Consider the following 19858-nt stretch of genomic DNA (forward strand, 5'->3'; position numbering starts at 1 on the left):
AGCAAAGGACCATCGGACTGATGTACATGTGGGCTGGCGTGTAGGGCGGACAATTATGTAAACCGCGTCTTATCGTGCGTCGATGTCATTCCGATCCCGCAGCCGGCGTGTTGCGGGGCATCCCAGAAAGGCAGGTCCATCCTCGTGTGTCTGGGAACGATGGCACTCAGTCGAAATTGCGCTTCAGAAGCTCAGAAGATCCACGTCCATGGTGGTTGATAGCATCGAAAAGATCCGACAAGGGATGAGGCGGAAAATGAGTGGTGACGTAGCGGGCTTATCCCGTGAGAGCGCGTCTCGCGCTAAGCCTTTGACGCGACACTCAGGATACTCTCCAGTTCAGCTCAACTCACGACCGCAGTTCCATCGAGTGACGTATTGCCCATCATATCCGAGCTTCTTCATCTTTGCAGTGCATACTCGCGAAACTATACGACAGAGTTTATTCAAGCGTCGACGCCATGCCCGAGGTCAGGACGCGTACCAGTCGCACGCGCATGATGGCTGCTGATATCAAGTAGATCGCAGAAGTTGCGCGCGTTGTTAGCTTCTTGAAGAAACATGCAGTTGGGAAAACTATCGAGGCCGTCAAGGCACAGGAGGATAACGTGCGTTTTTCACATCTGGCTAGAGAAGCTCGACTCACAGTATTCAGATCATCTTTGGAAAGGTCGGCACTTCAGCGACCGCATTCAAGGAGGCCATGACCGGCAAGAAGATAGTTGATGCGCGCCAGCAAGGAAAATACTTTTGGCTGGTCATGGACTCGCCGCCACATCCTTTGATGCACCTTGGAATGGCCGGCTGGATGAAAGTAGGTATTGTGTTTCTCATTCATTGCACCCAAACTGACAACTTGAAAGTTCAGCAATGATGAATCAGCATACTATCGCCCAACAAAGCCCGAAGAAGCAGAATGGCCACCAAAGTACTGGAAGTTCATCTTGCAATTGAAAGACTCCAAAAACGAAGTCGCGTTGGTGGATGCAAGGCGACTTGCTCGTGTCAGATTAGTCGATGCTGCTGCCGAAGATATGAGGAAGACTACACCACTAAAAGAGAACGGGCCGGATCCTGTCATCGACAAAGACATTTTGACAGTGGATTGGCTGAGTAAGAAACTACGGAGCAAGAAGGTGCCTGTGAAAGCATTGCTTCTTGAGTAAGCATAGACATATCAATTGTTGTACAGGTAAACTAACGATTGAAAGTCAAGCGAACATCTCGGGTATAGGAAACTGGGTTGGGTAAGTCAAAAACCGTTGAGAGCTACGTATCAAGTTCGCTAATCCTTACAGTGACGAGGTCATGTACCAGGCTCGTCTACATCCGGAGCAATACAGCAACACCTTTAGCGACGAGCAGATAAAACGGCTGCACGATGCTATCATGTATGTCTGCGATACCGCTGTAGAGGCCAACGGGGACTCAGATGCCTTTCCCAAAGACTGGTTGATGAAGCACAGGTGGGGCAAAGGCAAAAAGGAAGCACAGAAGCTCCCCACTGGAGAGAAGATTACGTTCCTCAAGGTTGGTGGGCGAACTTCGGCTATCGTACCAAGTGTCCAGAAGAAGACAGCAGCTGTTGCTGGTGACGTATCTGAAAGCGCAGGTGAAGAGGATGCAGAAGAGGAGGCGAAGCCTAAAAAGGGCGGCAAGAGGAAGGCAGAGCCTGTGAAGGAGGAAGACGATGAACCCGAGGAGGCACCGGCCAAGCCAAAGCGAGGGCGCAAGAGTGCGAAGGAGCAAGTCAAGGAAGAGATTAAGGAAGAATCGTCCAACGAAGCAGAAGAGGTCCCAGCCAAGGTCAAGCGAGGACGCAAGAATGCCAAAGAGGAGGCGAAAGATAAGACTGTCGGTGCTACGGATGAGAAGCTACCAGCAAGAACGAAGCCTAACAGCAAGAAGGCAAAAGCAGATGTCAAAGAGGTCGACGAGGCAGTCGATGAGGAAGCAGCTGATGGAGCGGAGGATACGCAGCCAACGAAGAAACGCAAGACTGCTATGAACGGCACCGCAAAGAAGACCAAGGCTACCGCTAAAGAAGTGACCAAAGGCGAGGAGACGAGTGAAAAGCGGCGATCTGGACGTCTGTCAAAGTAAAGTGTGGGTGGAAAAGTGTGTAGATAGTTTCCATAGCTGTATTGTGTGTTTTCATAATATGTCTCAGCGAAGATGATTTGACGACTTGATGCAGGCGGGGTGTAGAGATGGGCACGTGCATGACGAGTTGGAGGTGCGGGCTAGCACTCGGACATTGAATTTCAGAGCTCCCCACACACGACGTAGTGCCACATCCACCACCAGCCACCAGTACTACGGCTGCTCATCCAACAATCATTGTCGCGATGATATACTGCACCCAATAAATCATCCGTGCATCAACCTCAACCCCGCCCTCCATCACGTCCCAATTGCGTCGACTTGTCCATTCCGACCGGAAGTTGTGCGTAATCGGAACCTCGTCCACGCTTCGCGTCTTGCACACAGCCCACCGTCGCGATGCCGCAACCACTCCCCAGCAAGGAGCAGACGCTCTTCCGATCGCTCGTCAAGTTCTACGAGGGAAAGCTATACAAGAAGGGTAGGCGTCAATTGCAGGACAAGATACACGGCCGCTGACCCCGCCAGGCCTGAAAGCTGCCGAGCAGATCTTGAAGAAACACCCCACACATGGCGACACCCAAGCGATGAAGGCCCTGATCCTCAACTCTCAGGGCCAGGGCGACGAAGCCTTCGCCCTCTGCAAGGAAGCCCTCCGCAATGACATGAAGTCGCACATTTGCTGGCACGTCTACGGTCTATTATGGCGGTCGGGCAAGAACTACCCCGAGGCAATCAAGTCCTACAAGATGGCCCTGCGCCTCGAACCGGGCTCGCTGAACATTCTCCGCGACCTCGCGCTTCTCCAGTGCCAAGTCCGCGACTACGAAGGATACATTGAGAGCCGGCGGAAGATGATGCAGGAGCGACCGCAACTGCGACAGAACTGGACGGCATTGGCAGTAGCTTACCATCTGTCAGGCAATTACGCCGAGGCCGAGAATATCCTCAAGACGTACGAGGAGACCCTCAAGCAGCCCCCATCCAAGCTGGACCTCGAGCACTCCGAAGCGACCCTCTACAAGAACCAAATAATATACGAGTCCGGCGACGTCGAGCGTGCGCTGAAGCACCTGGACGAGGTGGTACGTGTCAGTCTGGATCGCTGCGCCGCGCTGGAATTGAAGGCCAAGTACCTCCTAGAACTCGGACAGAAAGAGGAGGCTGAGAAGGCCTACAGGATTCTCCTGGGCAGGAACAGCGAGTACCGCGCGTACTTCGATGGCTTAGAAAAGTCCCTTGGGCTGGACCGATCCAACGATGCCGATATCGAGAAGCTGAACGAGCTGTACCAGTCTTTCGCTAGCAAGAACGAGCGCAACGATGCTGCGAGGCGGATACCCTTGGACTTCCTTCAGGGCGAGGCTTTCAAGACACAAGTAGACCAATACCTCAGGAGGATGCTGAACAAAGGCGTTCCCTCAACCTTCCCCAACATTAAGTCGCTGTACCAGGATGAGGAGAAGAAGGCAGTCATTGAGGAGCTTGTGCTCGGTTATGCTTCGGAAAAACAGACCAACGGCGAGAGCAACGGCGACAACTCTGATCGTTTCGAGCAATCTGTGCTATACTTCCTGGCTCAGCATTACAACTACGTCCAAAGTCGCGACTTGAACAAGGCCATGGAGTACATAGACAAGCTACTTGAGAAGGATCCGAAATCGGTCGACTACAACCAGACAAAGGCCCGGATCTATAAGCACATGGGCGACGTTCAGAAAGCTTCGGAAACGATCAATCATGCGCGAGAGCTCGATGAGAGAGATCGATACATCAACACCAAGTGCGCCAAGTACCAGCTGCGAAACAACGAGAACGAGACAGCGCTGAACACTATGAGTAAATTCACTCGCAACGAGACTGTGGGAGGTCCTCTCGGCGACCTCCACGACATGCAGTGCATGTGGTACCTACTCGAAGATGGCGAGGCATACTTGCGACAAGAGAAATATGGCCTTGCTCTCAAGCGCTTCACAGCTATTGCCGATATCTTTGACATTTGGCATGAGGATCAATTCGACTTCCACAGCTTCTCGCTACGAAAGGGCCAGATTCGTGCTTACATCGATATGGTCAGATGGGAAGATCACCTTCGCGACCATCCTTTCTTCACTAGGGCAGCTACTCAGGCAGTCGAATTATACATACGTTTGGCAGACAACCCCAAGTTCGCGAATACAGACGAGCTTGATTTGGAGAAACTGGATCCCACAGAGCGCAAGAAAGCTGAAAAGAAGGCTAAGAAGGAACGAGAGAAGGCTGAGAAGGCTGAGGCTGAACGCAAGGCGGCAGCTGCAGCAAAAGCAACTGCCAAGGGTGACGATGGTGAGACTAAGAAGGAGGACCAAGATCCAAATGGTGAGAAGCTTCTTCAGACGAAGCAGCCTCTGGAGGACGCACTACGTTTCCTGCAGCCGATGCTCGAGCTAGCACCAAAGAACATCGAAGCTCAGAACGTAGGTTTCGAGGTCTACCTGCGACGAAGTAAGTTCTTTAAACTCACGAACTACTCGATCAGTATGCTAACAGCTATCTAGACAAGTTTCTGCTCGCGTTGAAATGTCTGCAGGCCGCACGAGAAATCGACCCGGAGAACCCCAAGCTGCACGAGCAGAGCGTTCGCTTCCGTCAGGCTCGTAAGTCAAATTCAAAATGCCCCTACAGTCACACAGCTAATCGTACAGTCGCCAAACCTGCCGAGCCACTCTCATCCCAAGCCTCAGAGGTCATCAAGGACTCGTTCACCACACCGCCCGCGGATGCGGATCTTAAAGCTTACAACAACGACTTCCTCAAAAAGCACTCACAAAGCGCATCCCATCTGCAGTCGGGATACATTGTCCGATACATCCTGGACAACAGCTCAAAATCTCAGAACGAGCAGGACCTACAGAAGACTCTGGAATTATCGAGCATTACGATAGAAGAAGCCCAGTCTGGACTTGCGTTGCTCAACCAGTGGGGGAGCGCACAGAAGGTCAAGGACGACTACAGGGCGAAGGCCGCAGGTCGTTGGAGCGATGCTACCGCGTTCAAGAACTAAGAGCGATCTTTTAGCTCAAGTGGAACGCTTCTTGGTTGCATGACTGTATATGTGGTTATGATTTACGCATTCCATCTGATTACACGTCTAGTAGATAACGCGTAGCATATGCATTTGCAAGGCGTCTGAACGCTACACAAAAGCAATGAATAGAAATCAGCAGACCACAACAATGGCAAACGTGAAGTCTAGATCTCCAAAGGATGATCAACAAGATGTCGAGGGTTGCGTCACACGTAGGAAGATCCGAAACGTAAAGGCTTCCGGATGTTCCATCAGCCAATCACAGGTCGCGCAGTACGAAAACTGCCATTCGTGGCTAGCTTCAGGTCCGGTGTGGGGAAGCCTCACAGCCGCACCTTACGAAACATTCAATCTCGAATTCTATGTCCTTTGTACGCTTCAACAGCGCTCCGTATATCGTGTCAGCGTTCGTACTGCCGTATAGACGACCTCAACGTGTCGTAACCTCATCGAGAGCCTTGGCCGCTAACTAAGCGATTACTCCCTACATCTTTTTACGCCACCGTATACACCGTATAGCTACCGGCTTCCGCAGCCGAAAGTCATGGCAACTAGACGATCACACAACAAGACAAGGTTGGGATGTAAGGAGTGTAAGCGGAGGCGTATAAAGGTTAGTAGTCTGTACTAGTCTCCTCTTGCATCGTTATGCACACAAGGCGGATAACGCCGGCTTGATGCATCTAAACCACGTTACTTGCCCAGTGCCACAGGGTAATCAAGGTGCTTGCTTGGAAGTCATGTCAATATCGACTGGCTTTGAGTTCTTTCGAGAGCTGTGAATTATGGCGCCCCGGAATCTAATAAAGACATGTTACGAGAGGCATCATGGGCTTTCAATGCCGTCATCTATGTGGGCTAGAGCAAAGACCTACCTGCAAAAAGACCAAGCACACATTGTTCCATCTCTCATAATACTGATTTGGGCTGTAGTGCGACTGTAAGCACCCATCGTGTGGGAATTGCGACAAGAAAGGCGATACATGCAGTTTTCTCATGCTGGCCCCTTCGTCACGCCTCTCGACAACTTCGACATCACCCGCATCAACACAACAGCTCACCACATCACCATTTCCTACACCAAAGACACCCGAAACCCGAAACCCACCCGCGTATTCGCCGACCAACCTCATCGCATTCAGTAATGAAGTAGCCCTCGCAACGCAGACACCACGTCACACTGAGGTCTTTTTTGATGACTCGCCCCTAGACTTCTCCACCAGCTTAACGACATCTCCTTCCCAACAAGGGTATTTCCCAGAGCTTACTATACCACCCTACCTCCGCTTAGACGATGCCTGGAAAGATGTTCGGGAGCTTCTTCCACCACCACTGCAAGAGGTCTTGTGTCACTACGAGTTTACGACTTCTCTCACTCTCGCAGGCGATGACCCTGCGAAGGCAGCATGGCAGACCTATGTCCCCGAAATGGCGCAAAACCACGACTTCTTAACCAATTGTGTACTCTCAGTCGCCTCTTTACACCTCGGTCGGCTTTACGATCGCAAAGAAGACAAGAAGAGGATGGAAACTTTGGCAGCAGCACGAATGAACAAAGCTTTAGTAAGGTATAGAATGGAGCTCGAGAATGTAACTCAGGAAAACGCCGCAGCACTCTTTGCGAGTTCGACATTCACAGCCGTGTACCTCTTCCGCACTTCCGCGATAGATATCGAGAATTTACGAGCTTCAATATCGCCAGATACCGTTGTACCGCCACCCGATATAGTAGACAAGATGTTGTCTTGCGCACTAAGAACGATTTGGGGACTTCGCGGTCCCCTCACCGTTCTCCTGTCGGGCTGGAATTGGGTCGTAGGAAGTAAAATGCAGCCAGTCACAGCACGAGAATGGTGGCCGAAAACCTCTACGCCAGCGACTCCGCGCGCCCTTACAGAAGACCAACGTCTCGAAGCCATCGAAAAGCTGTGGATGGAAAGCGAGGCATCTTCAGAGCCGCACTGCGTCTACCTCTCCCAAGCCCTTCTATATCTTCGCCAAAGCTTCAATCTGATCAGTCAACTTACCTTACCCGAACGCTACCCGCCCATGACAGCAGTACCCTATTCTATCGACGATACCAACATCTCCACGCTCACAGACCGTGGTGCTATATTTGTCTGGGCAGCCCGCATACCCCGCGAATTTATTGGTCTTATCGAGGCCAAAAATGCCCATGCTCTTGTCATATTAGCCCATTACGCTGTTTTGCCTGGACGAGTGAGAAACGTATGGTGGTTGGAGGGTTTGGGAGCCGATATCGTGACGGCGGTAGCAATGGCGTTGGGCCGCGAAAACTGGGCATTGATTGAATGGCCAGCTGGAGTTGTGGGTGTGGATCTGAACTGCGCGTTTGGTTTGGGAAAGAGGAGGGATGAGCTTGAGGGGACGCCTTCTGAGATGCATATGGATGTTATTTGAACGGAGTCCCTGGGCGGGTTTAGCTCTCTGGTATGAGAGCTTTTGTACATTATCGGCTAGCGAGTGGATATAAGAAAACGTAACGAACTTTTGGAGGATCTGCAAGATTGATCAAACCCGTCAACACTCAAGACTATTTTCCATCATATCCAGGGCTTCGAAGCGTGCTACACTGGGTGGCCATCGTAGGTGACTTTAAGCAATGTACATACTACACAAATGTCCTGGTGGGAGTATTGTGTAATGTAATTTGGCATTTGAGCACAAAGCATGATAGAATTCCTGGCCACCATAGAAGTATTAAACATCATAGAGGAAGATCAAGTTTGACATGGGAAGAAAAGAGGACTAGGCATTACTCTCTTCAACGAAGGCTGCCACGGTACACAAGCGAGATGCGATGTACATCTGTATGCCTCTCGCTTCATATGCAAATAGAGCCCACTTGCAGAATATGGAACATATTCCGAGCAAGAGTTACTCAAACAAGCCCCAGCCGATGTCCAGAGCAAGCGAGCAGGCAAGCCGAACATGTCCAAACTAACCCTCCCTCTTTTCAATACACGCCCTCAACATTTCTCGCTGTACTTTTGCTGCCTTGCTGCGAAAGTAAACGCCCTGCGGTCCAACAAGCGCCTCGAACGATATTACATACGATGCGGATGATCATTAAATCTCAAACATGTAAAACAAGCCCCTCGCCGTTCAGCCTGGAGCGTTGGCGTCGCGTTGAGGAAGTTGCCCTCCATCCATCCGTGACCATTGACAGCCAACCAAACAGCTCGAGGTTCTCGTATTCAAGCAGGTAGTGGAAACAAAGGCCGCATATGCGGCCAACACAGGACAGTCCCAAAGCAAGCCCCCAACAACACAGGTGTGATCGCAGAGTGGGCGTGAACTTGAAACCTGCTTCGTCACGCCACAATGCATGATGTTGTCCGACACTGCACCCTGAAGGAGGGTAGACAGGCCGAAAGTGAATGAGGCGCTGGGCTATACGTGAAAAAGCATCTTTGTAATCACCGCATTAATGGCCAGGCCAGGCCCACGCTGTAATGGCGTTCGCTTCGAGCTGGTGTATGCGAAAGACGTGGGTGCCGTGGGGAATGACATGTTCTTCGTCTTCGCGAGACATGGCAGCGCAACGCAGGCTCATGGCCTGGAACGGTTGGGGACGGCTAAAATACCATACAACGATCTGGTTCGTTGAACGATCCCGGTCGGCGGCCCGGAGCTGTAACGTTTGACCGGTAGATCTGTGGCACAGCAATGCACTTCAGCTGCAACGTTCATTGGTTTCATCGCATCAGTCCCAAGATACAATTGGAAGGGCGGAATCGGGCGTTAAGGCCCTGAGGGGTATATTATGTGGCCGCTAAGGGTATACAGATGTTGGATATTAAGAACGCCGACTGCGCGTTGCTGATGAATTATGCCGTAGATACCAGCCTTCTAGAATTCGTTGCAGTGGGGGCATGGACAAATGCGATGAGGGGTTACGAATGCATCACGCACCGAAACCTAAACCACGGACGGTCTCATCATCTCCTAGTGCAAGTCGCACTTCATCTTCACCAACACCAAGCCTCACGCGGCCTACTCGCTCGCCATGTCGGGCCTCTACGCCTATAATGCCTGCCTCTGCTAGCTCAGTGGCTGCAAGTGCAAGACCGAGTGCTCTTGCTGCCTTGAGGTCCGATTGCTTCGAACTAAGGTTAGCAACAGCGTCTTTGTTCTTCGACGGCGTGATAGACTGCGCTGCGCCGTTCATCATTTCGCTACTGCCGTCTTCAGGGGCGAGTATGTAATCGTGCACAGGCAGCAACTGACTCATGAGCCCCAACCGTTTGGCTTCATCGACAACGTCTCCCAGGATCGCTTCGCCAATGCCCGACCTGCGGATCCGTGCCAAGAGTGCCGCAAGGAATACCTTGGATGCCAACGGTAGAGCCCGTAGTGCTTGCTGCAGGGGACTACTCGTGGCCTCATTGATTGCCTGTTTGATCGTCGCCATAGTAACTATACCTTTCCGCCCCGCCCGATCTTTTGACCGACTATCCGGATCTCCGGTACCTTTAATTGACCGAGAATTTTGAGGCAGATTTCCTTTGTTACCCCGACCGGTCCTACTCGGGGTGGCTGGCTGCACCTCATCGTCCCGGTCCTGCGATATCGTTTCCGTTTCGGCGATTTCTACGGCGCGTCTGCAAATGTCTAACGCGCGTCGCGCATCGCCGCTAACAGCTGCCACTTTGCGTGCAGCAAACTGAACGGCGTCAGGGTGTACAATGTTGCCGGGTACACCTTCAAGTCGGGACTGGATAATTTGCATTAACTGGTCATGTGTATAGCCTGGGAAGGTAATGCGTGTTAAGCCTAGAATATGCGTGTTAGCCCCTGCCTGTCAAATAACGGCCATACCAAGCGATATAAGTCGCACCGATACCATCAAATTGATACGCAGATCGTTCGAAAGCATCGGCGTCCCCGTTTGATATTGAAGCGTTTTGATGATGGAGATCGAAGTCTGCCAAACGCGTGGGGCGTTCCTGAAGGATCGCTATGCTAGCTGGGACATACCTAGGCGACTGCTGATCTTATTGCTCAACGTTCGTTCGGGCAGGTCCATGGTGTTCGCTACGGCGAGGACGATTAACCTGCTGTGCCGCAAGCCGGGCCAGTTGAAGAAGTTGTACATGACGGACTGATTCTTAGTAACGAGTTGGTCGAGCTCGTCCATCAGGACCACGCAAGGTACCCGCCGCGGACTAGGGGTGGAGAACTCCCGTTCTAACAACTCGAGTGCATGTGACGGGCTCACCCGGTCGCCGCGCAATGCCTGCCATAGCAGCGAGTATGATTGGTGGGGGTCTGTGACCTTCATGCCATTGATCTCAACAAATATAAAATCGTCCAACTCTTCGGCTTGAACTGAGGCTTGAAGTTGGGCAACGACCTCGCGCACAGTTGCGGTCTTCCCTGTACCAGGCGTGCCCGAGATGTAGATGCAGGAGCCCGAGCCGTCCGTGATGGCCGCGTCCAAATGGCTATAGACGGTAGAGAACTCCTCCTCTCGACAGGGGAGAGCGGCAGGTACCGAGGAGACATGGAGTTGGTTCCGCGCGATCTGGAATGGTGAGTTTAGGGCCGAAGGGTCGAGCACGCGTGTGCCAAGCGGTGTGAACTCCAACTGCTTCTTGATGACTATCCTCTTGTGTGTTGGAGTAAGGAACTTCCTAGCAGCCGGGCTCTTCCTGGTCGATGTGGGGGTGGTCGCTTCATTAATTTTCCGGCGCTTCCGTGGAGTCTTTGGTAAGTCATCATCGTCCGAGTCAGGGATCACGAACTGGTCCAAGTCGGGCTGCTGCTGTTGCTTCTTAGGACGACCGGCAGTTCTCCTAGTGGCTTTGGTCTGGGTCTCCACAAGATCGACTACTGTTGGGATGTCCTTGGCATCTCTGTAGACGTCTTCCCATTTGAATTCTGGTGTGTATGTGGTCGTGCGCGTATTGCAGCCCCGCCGGCAGACGAAGACCTTGCCGTAGTCTTTCGAGTTCTTCTTGACGCCTGTCGGATACAACTCCTGAAATCGATCCAGGGAGAATACCTTGGCAGTGCCGTTGATCGAGGCTAAGGGGTTGTCGTCGAAGGCGGCGGATATGTAGAGTTCGTTCTGTCGAAGGTCAGTGTGCATAACTCTGGAGCACGGCCGAGCGACTTACGGGAAGAAAGTCGGAACGCTTTTTGCTCTGGTTGCGGATCTCCTTTTCGGAGGAGAACCACAGGAACTTGGCCATTTTCTCGTCTTCGTCCGGGTCCTCGTGGAAGTCGCAGATGATGCCCACCCATGCCTGGTTGCCCTCTGCCTTGAGGAGCACGGCATCTCCCACTCTACACTTGAAGCTGCCCATGCGCGCACCGACGATGCGTTCTCCTGGCGCCGTGGGCGCAGCCTTTCTCTTTCTTGGCGAGGCATTCTTCTCTGGCTGCGCATCGTCGATGGTATCCTCATCGTAGATCCATTCCCAGGGGTGGTCTTCGTAGCCAAGCTCGTCGTCCGAGTCTTCGCGGAACACTGCGCCGCCGGCGAGATATTGTCGTGCCTTGTCGACGCGCGAGCGCTTGATGGAAGCCATGTCGGAGTCGTGGTTGTGGTCGCAATCGGGTTTTGTCGCTGACGTTGCCCGCGCGGGTCTGGAAGGCACGACGCGTCGCGACGGGCTTGGCGGAGCACGCGCGGAATGAGCTATGATCTCACCGCCCATGGCGCTTTCGTCGCGCGGTCACGACTTGCTCATTACCATCACTGCACATTTCATGCACATCTCTCAATGCATCGCATCACCTCTCAGTCACCAACAAGTCAAGGATATTCGAGTAGATAACAATATTCATTGCTGTACGAGCCTAACACAGGCTCGCACTGGCACTGGGGCTACGTATCATGGCAAGCTTCGTCCCCAGTCATGACAAAACAATCTCAGTTAAGAGATGAGCAACGCCAAACACCAAGTTCCCGTGGTCAAGCGAGGGACCTTTGCTACAAATGAAAACGACCGATCGCTGAAATGCAAAACACAAACTATAAACACAGAAGAGAGAGACAGTGTCTCGCAAAGAAGAGTAGACAAAGCGCCTTCCCAACCGTCGCTTCTTCACATGGTGGAGAGCGCATGCAACGGAAGTGTCCGTGGCGTTGTTGGTAAGTCGAAAGGTAGTGTCGTCTACCGGCGGCCGTCAGCGGTTGCTCGTCCAAGCAGCAGCAGCAGGAGCAGCGAGTGCAAGAGTCGGGCGTTCATGCATAGTAGGGTTGGCGAGTGGGGATCCTTACAGAGTCTGCGTAAGAGTGTGGTGGTAGGATGTCGTTCCCGCAAATGGCCGCGTAGCCCACGCCAAAGGGACTCGTATCTTCGTCGGCGTAGTACTCGTTCTTCATGCTCGGCACAAGGCTTGGTAGGCCAGTCGAGTACGAGGACGAGTGAGGCGGTGGCAGGTAAGTGTAGCTCGGCATCTCCGGTGTGAGGGTGGTTGGTATTGTGTGGTAGGGCGAGGTGGAGTACGGCATTGAGTATGCAACTGCATCTGGTGCTGGGTATGCCGACGAATACGATGCTACGGAGAAGGGAGGTGGTGGGCTGGTGGAAAGCTGGCGTGTGTACTGATGCGAGAACATGCGATCCTCAGCAGGTGGGGTGGTGTACGAGGATTCCGAAGATGACGGAGAAGGAAACTCCTGGCGCGGGGATCGCTGTGGTGGCTGCAGCTCAGCAGGCTTCTGCTCAGGTGAAGCTGAGCTCGAGGCAGCACGACGCTCCTGCAACCCGATTAGTATGCTGTTCCGAGTGGTACGAGGCGTGGTAGCACAAGAACTCGCCAAGGCTTCGAGCCTCTTCTTGAGCTTCTTGCGGTAGTTGCGTTGGGCAATGCGGTTCTGTATCCGCCTGCGCTCAGCAAGATCTGAAATCTTGGTCCAGTCTTCGTTGGGGTTTGCTGAAGCAGAGAAGGCTGAGGAGGTGCCCGAGTATCTTGTGGTGGTGGGAGCCGGGTTGGCATATGGGTAGGCAGCGTGTCTGTGCATGGTGATGGTAGATGTGGGAGACATTTACACAGGAAGAGATGAGGAATGGAAGAAGGATGACTGTGGAGCGGGATGTCTGGTTATCAGTGGGATGATGAGAGGCTCTAGCACTCGGGGAGGACTGTATATTTATCTCGCCGTCTTGTCTACGTCCGCAGTCGTTCTTGTGGAGCACAGACTGGCTAGTGTTGGTCCCCAGCTTCAGGCCCTCGCATGCACCCTGGGCTACGCGATGCGGGCTCGAGCATTTCTCAATTTGGTACGATTTGGAGCAACCCTAGCCGTTGTACTTTCACCGACTGCGGTCTTGTAAATTTAGTATGGGCGCTAGCGCAGACTGGCAGCGGGCCAGTGAGGGACGGGCAGGCTGGCAGCTGAGGGCACGGAAGCGTCGGGCTGGCAGTGTATCGAAACGAAAACCCTCTACTGGGGAGCGGTGTCTTGATCCCATGTCCTCTTTACAGTTCCCTGTCGCGTCCCCACCAACCCTGCTACCCTGGCTGCTGGCGCATTGCACATCACAGACAGCCCTATGACCCCGGGGCCTGTCGGTGCCCCGTCACTGAACCTCACGCGGCGCCGGGTCTGTCATTATCTCCGTCCCTGCGTGCGGCGTGCGTATGCTCTCCCGCATGCGTCGACGTCTTGCGAGGAGTCGCTATCATCACGCGTCGGCTCTCGTCCGAAGGCCCTCGCGAGCACAAGCTTGGTCCGTTGAGAGTCGCGCCCATGCCAGGCCGTCCCCTCCACTGCGCCGCATGCCCGCCCGCACATAGCATGGGGGCCAAAACCGAGAGCGAGCAGACAAGTGCGAAACTCTCTGCAAACAAATGCAAACGTCGCGCTGTCGTGGGTAAATTGCGCCTTGACCGGCTCACACCAGATCATCACACCCGTTCAGCGCCTGCCGCCATTGGCTGCTCCCCGCTGCGCCGTTGTGCATGCGCAACCTCTCGATGGCCTGGCACACCGCGACTCGTCGCTGTTCCCTAGCATTCCGACAGCTCCGACAGCTGCTGCTGCTTGACACCGACTCTCCGCAGTTCCTCGTAGGAATCAGGAAGCCTGCTGTATCAGGACCATATCCTGCATACAGCTAGCACAAGGGCAGCAGCCCAGCCGTTCCATCCTCTTAGTCTGCTTTGTAACGCGGTACCTAAGTAAAGTACCCTGCTGCGAGAGCGCCACCACTCGTTGAGCCCCAGACGTCTACTTGGGAACAGCATAGTATCCCACCAGCCCTACGCACTGTCCCATATTCTTCCGCAGCCGCATCAGCACCTTACTGCGGTGTCGGTGAGTTCTGGGCCCAAGTGCGCAAAGTGGCAGTCAGCCCAAAGCTTAGCTATGCGTGGTTTCCACCAACGACGTAAGGAAAAGCCAATCACCATTGGAATTCCATCATCTACAGACACTGCCAGACACACCTTGAACCCGTCTGTTGCTGGTAAAATGCGCTGTTAGCGTCTTGTTGCCGTTATTTCCAACGGTACGCCCTACGCCCGGCGGTCGAGGCTTGAAGGCTTCGCGCCTTCCGCAGCTGCGCCTTCACTGAGCCGCCAGTGCAAGACATCCAAGAATATCTTCATACAAATGAGGTGCCGTTTCAAGACTGCTTCTCCTAGTGAATTTGCTATACTGATCGTTGAGGAGTCTTGGATGATTGCCTGGTACTACATAGCGCTATCATGTGGTATACTCCGTTATTCTATCGTCTATCTATGTATCACGGGAGCCTGCTGCAGGCGCCGTGTTTTCGATTGATATGGCGACTGTAGGGATATCACTAGCCATTTCAAATCGTGGTGCCTCATTTTCCGCTCAGAGGTAAAGGTACATCGTCCCGTTGATCCTTGGTATGTGATGGGCAAATATCAACTATCTTCAGCCCTCGCTAGGGGCAGTCCGCGCGCACGCTATACGGCTTGGTGCTGTCGGTAGCCCTACCGCTGCGCAGAGCATGGAGATTGCGGGGGCCGATTTACAACCATAGGAGCATCGAATTGACTCAAGTTCGGAGAACACGACTGAGACACCCGCGTTGGCTCAACGTAGATCACGGTGGCTCGACTGCGCTATCCATCAAAAGGGGGAAAAGGGCATATCGACATACTACACGTGTTGCGACCTCAACCTCAGCTATGGACCATCGCGACTCAGCTGCTCTCGTAGGGCTCCTCGGTTCGATGTTAGTTCCGCTATGTGTGGAGCTTTGAGCTTGTCTAGAGCGACTCGCCTCAAACATTGGAGCCCATATCCCCGCGCTTGAGAGACACTCCCCACTTCGCTATCAGGCCTTCAGCTGTAAAAGCCGTCTAGCAGCGTTCAGATATCGACAGGGAACATGTTTGGAGACAGTGCTGCAACTGTTGTCACTCTACGACTTGGCCCAGGAGGCACTGACATTGCTCATTCGACTCTCTCATTGGGAATGTCTCAACGAACCTACAAGGGGACTGTTTCGGCTTTTCAGGGCAAATGTGTCGGATATATGCAGAATGTACCTTTTACCCCGACGCCGCGTCAGCAACTCGAACCCAGAAGACAGGCTAACGGTATCGTGGGCCGCTGAAGTCGTCCGTCTGCTCTGATAGCCAGACTAGACAAGCTTTCCTGACATTGTATACTCCCAAGGTCGTGGCACCGGGAGACTCTTCCTTCCCGCATGCGCTTGCCAGTGTCGATCAGCATCCCAATAGATCGTGTTCACTCACTCGTCGCTTCAAGTAAGATAGAGTGACAGCCAAGGAACAGTCTCGAAGCAATTGAATCACTATGCCGCTGTAGTAGGCACAGTCACACGCTTGCTTCGAAATATTCTCTCGTCTAGCATGGCTGAGTTACGCCCCGATGGCGGAGTTGATCAAACGCGAATCGGTGCTCTGCGCACCAGCAGGCGTCAGGAACCCCAGCTTGACAGGCATTACATAGGTGTCTTCTTTTGACCCTATGCACCGAGTTGGCTTGTCGTGATAGCGCACAAACTGAAATGTTCCACACCGTTTGGGACACTACCATGCTACGGTGACAGATGGCACACCGTAGGGATGTCCGACAGCACCTAAACCGCGCAGTGCATAGCCAAGTCCATGATCGGTCCGCGATAGCTGAAACGCATATTCCCTACACGACGTTCAAGTCGTGTGGAAGCGACACAGAAATCGAAGTCGTTCCGACGGTGAGTCTGTAAGGCGGATAGACCCACGTGTGCCCCCAGACGGCTAGCGGCGTGCGGGACCCCTGCTATCGGTTCTTATCTCGAGCTGTGAGTGGTCAAACAACCACTAGCACATATCAACTTCCCCTTTGGGGCATTACGCGACCGTTCTATCGGGCGTTCCGTGCAAATCTCACCGCTGTGCGCAATAACTGCCTGAGAGATGTGGATGCCGCGAAAGGTCATGTGATTTCATCTGGAGCTGCAGTGTCGGGTTAGCTATCAGCATACCTTGGTACACTGCTGTCCTTGGCCGGGTGTATATCCAGGAGAGGTATAGGATGATTTAATCACACAACGAGTACAGCATCGCATACATGAGCGTATTCCTCGATACCAAAACACACTAACCGGTGAACCGCCATACACGCTCTCAATGCTATTTTGCTACCTCGGTGTCGCTAGATGACGATTGTTAAAGGATAGCCACTGTGCTAATGTTGTTCCTTCCATATTTATCGCGAAAAGCAAGATGCATTTGTGCAGCACGCAAGCGACAAGCGCGCTAATTCGTCACAGGAGGAAACGGCCTATATTTAGCGGCCGCCGTGCCAAGTCGAGCCACTTTCCGATCACAGTAACTCATTCACCCTCTATCGCAGCCCTACAGCCCTACGACGCACACAATCCAGCATCTGAAACACTGTCATTGGTCTAGCAACCATGCAACGCATGAACCCCTCTCTGTGTACCCACCGCGACTCTTTTGGCCGTGCGATGCGGTAGCACAAGAGCAAAAGACAGTGATAACTGCCGTTCATCTAGCACACCGAAACTTGGTGAGGGGCACTCTGTATACGTCCGTGTATGCGGCCATCTCGCACAGTATCAAGCTCACCGGCAACAGGGCGTAACCGGTAGTAAGGAACGACCAGCGTGGTGGGAAAGCCTACTGCCACTCTTGCCATTTCTCGCTGAATCTACCGAACATCATTTCCATATCCCAACGTGGACAACAAAACCAATGCCGCATTTGTCGCGCGTTGCGCACAATCGAGCATGCTCGCTTAGAGAGTTCCTGTATACCCAAGCGCCCGTTATTATCCAGTACCTTGTTCACCGATAATCATTGGTCGCCTTGCACACGGACGGTGTCGCCAGCGCAGTGCTTCCGCACACGGAGGTCAGACCTCGTGGCAGAATAGCAATAGAAGGTCTCGGCCTTTGAGATTTCCTAAAGCAACGTGTGCAGTTATGACACGCGCTCGCTTCCGTCATCATGCAGCTCAAGGCAGACACCCACACTCAGAAAGTGGAGGGTTACAACCAGCCGCAGGATGTCGTCTCAGGTCCTTGGTCGAACACAAGCAATCAGGAGCTAACATCACCTCGACACGCTACGACTCAGTTTTACAGCATTAGCGCATCCGAGACCAGAAAGCTGCGAAGCGACGGTTCTAGCCCTATCGTCGTCAAGGCTTGAAGGCGCTTCCGTGCCAAGAAGGAGACTTGCCTTTCCTGACCGTTCAGCCGTTCTCGCGGGAACGGTAAGATCCCTGAATGAATCCTTCAAGGCCCCCGTTCACGCCCGTATTGCGAGCCGATCTTCGAAGCGCTCGGGCGTAAAGGTATGCCGCAGACCAAGGAAATCTGAGTCGAACAGAACTACAAGAGCGGCATCGTTGCAATGTGCACGATTTGGTATGTCTTCGGCCTAAAGAAATCCGCCCAACATGCAGTCTTGTGGAAGCAAACAATTTAAGTTGTGCGTCTTTCCTCGAGAAATGAAAAATCGGCCATGCCGACGTATGGCATCAATCGATGCCGAGTGGCTTGCTTCAATAGTGGATGCATCTCCCTTTTGAGTGGGTATGCCGTGATGCCGTAAACATACACAGAAATCATACCATGATCGTCGTACGGAGATCCGCTTCCCGACCGCCACGCAGGGACTTTACCGTTGGACTTTGGCATGACGCTGACCCTGGCGTATTGCAAACGCAGGACTTGGGGAAATTTGCTCTCCACTACACAGGTCCAGAATGCTGATTCATCTACGGTACGGACAGAGAGCACGAGGATCTTCCAGTATGACTCCTCTTTCGAAAGCATCGACGTAGGCAGCATCATTCATCAGCATGTCAGGAGTCGGACTTAAAATCGCAAAGCCGACCCGAGGGTGCAGCTCGACACACTGCATACACAAAGGGCGCAACCTTCTGGCTTCCCGACAAGGGCTTACCGCATCAAAGCCTATCACTGGACGCAACTTTCAAACGAATATGTAACGAAACTATCTCGTAAGTACCTGAGTGAATTACTCAGCCCAAGCTGCATCAAAGGTGCTTGCTGCTTGCTTCTGCAGTATTTCTAGAATGCGTATGCAGGGGGGGCAATGATGGGGCTGAACGGAACAGCTGACCAAACGAGGCTGCAATCGATGCATTGCTTCAGTCTTGACGAAGCAGTATGAATTTTTAGTTGTTATTTAAAAGGCTACTCAGTATTGCTATTGCATACATGAAATCTCCACGGAACTCACCATGTCTCTCTTTTCTAGAAGATCGCTTTCCGTGTTCTTTTGATCTTTCAACGCTTTGCACTACAGGAGAAAACATGTCGATTGATCGTGCAATGAGTCTCTCTCGCAAACGAAAGTAGTATCGGAGCTTCTTATTGCATTGTCGCTGCGAACGGATAGATTATCATTTCCGGTTCGAGGGCGCCTACTCGTACCACCCTATGCGCTGTTGATCCTCTGCACACTGGCGTGTTGTCCCCGCCATGCAGGGTGACTGCACAGAACGCGGGTACTCGAAAAGAGCAAATACTCACAGGGATACTACTCAAATTGTTTGCAAGCTGCGCATCTTGCGATAGTTGCATCAGTCACTGCATCTAGCAATCCAAGCAATACGCCGTCGAATACTAGAAAATGCCGATCTCTGAATAATCGTCATCCCACCTACCCCGCGGTCCCCCAAACGGCCCCGAGTCATCGGGTGATCCGATGGCTGCCACAAGCCTGATTCAAAGCCCAGGAACTCCGACTTGGTCTCGCCGACTAACATTTCCTCCTCCATTAACATTCGCGCAAACAAGCCTATCTCTCAGCTACCGGTCAGGCTTCCCACCGATGCAACCCTCCGCGTCTGCGGCGTAACGATGTGAATATGAGCCACCTAAAATGAGTTTTGAACAGTAGCCAACCAAATCGCTTCTACACAGCGCGTTTATTTCACAAGCTTGTGAGGTGCAGCAGTGTCATAGGTATCGCAAATACACCTCGAGGAATCCTATGTGCGAGAGCAACTTGCCTTATCCGGGTTCATGTTGCGACGCCTGCGCCTCGTGGGATTCAGCCTCTAGCCGTGGGGCTGCGCGACTGTGCCTACGCAGTATGACGCATCCCAAGCCATGTATACATAATTCATATTTGAAATGATACAGGAGAGTATCCACACATGCTCTGATATTGTGCACTACAACTGCATGTCTAGCTCAAGAAGCATGCGGGTCAGTCGGTACGCAA

At 52.8% G+C, this 19858-nt stretch overlaps 6 protein-coding genes across 6 annotated transcripts; 4 read left to right on the forward strand and 2 right to left on the reverse strand.

Moving 5' to 3' along the window:
- Positions 1-461: 461 nt before the first annotated feature.
- Positions 462-2103, forward strand: AA0111_g8109 (hypothetical protein; the record flags this gene model as incomplete). Its single annotated transcript, XM_028654520.1, has 6 exons — positions 462-470; positions 522-608; positions 656-814; positions 864-1162; positions 1212-1247; positions 1299-2103. The coding sequence occupies 6 exons, from the start codon at positions 462-464 to the stop codon at positions 2101-2103; spliced, it is 1395 nt and encodes a 464-aa protein (XP_028504399.1).
- A 399-nt stretch (positions 2104-2502) lies between these two features.
- AA0111_g8110 (N-terminal acetyltransferase A complex subunit) lies at positions 2503-5146 on the forward strand (the record flags this gene model as incomplete). The annotated part of the gene is made up of 4 exons (XM_028654522.1): positions 2503-2584; positions 2632-4587; positions 4641-4739; positions 4788-5146. The coding sequence occupies 4 exons, from the start codon at positions 2503-2505 to the stop codon at positions 5144-5146; spliced, it is 2496 nt and encodes an 831-aa protein (XP_028504507.1).
- Positions 5147-6166: 1020 nt separating this feature from the next.
- On the forward strand, positions 6167-7591 carry AA0111_g8111 (hypothetical protein; the record flags this gene model as incomplete). Its single annotated transcript, XM_028654523.1, has 1 exon — positions 6167-7591. The coding sequence occupies one exon, from the start codon at positions 6167-6169 to the stop codon at positions 7589-7591; it is 1425 nt and encodes a 474-aa protein (XP_028504508.1).
- A 1507-nt stretch (positions 7592-9098) lies between these two features.
- On the reverse strand, positions 9099-11727 carry AA0111_g8112 (Origin recognition complex subunit 1; the record flags this gene model as incomplete). Its single annotated transcript, XM_028654524.1, has 3 exons — positions 9099-9967; positions 10172-11264; positions 11314-11727. The coding sequence occupies 3 exons, from the start codon at positions 11725-11727 to the stop codon at positions 9099-9101; spliced, it is 2376 nt and encodes a 791-aa protein (XP_028504509.1).
- Positions 11728-12386: 659 nt separating this feature from the next.
- Positions 12387-13169, reverse strand: AA0111_g8113 (hypothetical protein; the record flags this gene model as incomplete). The annotated part of the gene is made up of 1 exon (XM_028654525.1): positions 12387-13169. The coding sequence occupies one exon, from the start codon at positions 13167-13169 to the stop codon at positions 12387-12389; it is 783 nt and encodes a 260-aa protein (XP_028504510.1).
- Positions 13170-17605: 4436 nt separating this feature from the next.
- AA0111_g8114 (hypothetical protein) lies at positions 17606-17809 on the forward strand (the record flags this gene model as incomplete). The annotated part of the gene is made up of 1 exon (XM_028654526.1): positions 17606-17809. One exon carries the CDS (start codon positions 17606-17608, stop codon positions 17807-17809), a length of 204 nt encoding a protein of 67 aa, XP_028504503.1.
- Positions 17810-19858: the final 2049 nt, after the last annotated feature.

The sequence above is a fragment of the Alternaria arborescens genome (assembly GCF_004154835.1).
Source record: "Alternaria arborescens strain FERA 675 chromosome Unknown contig_19, whole genome shotgun sequence".
NCBI classification, from domain to species: domain Eukaryota; kingdom Fungi; phylum Ascomycota; class Dothideomycetes; order Pleosporales; family Pleosporaceae; genus Alternaria; species Alternaria arborescens.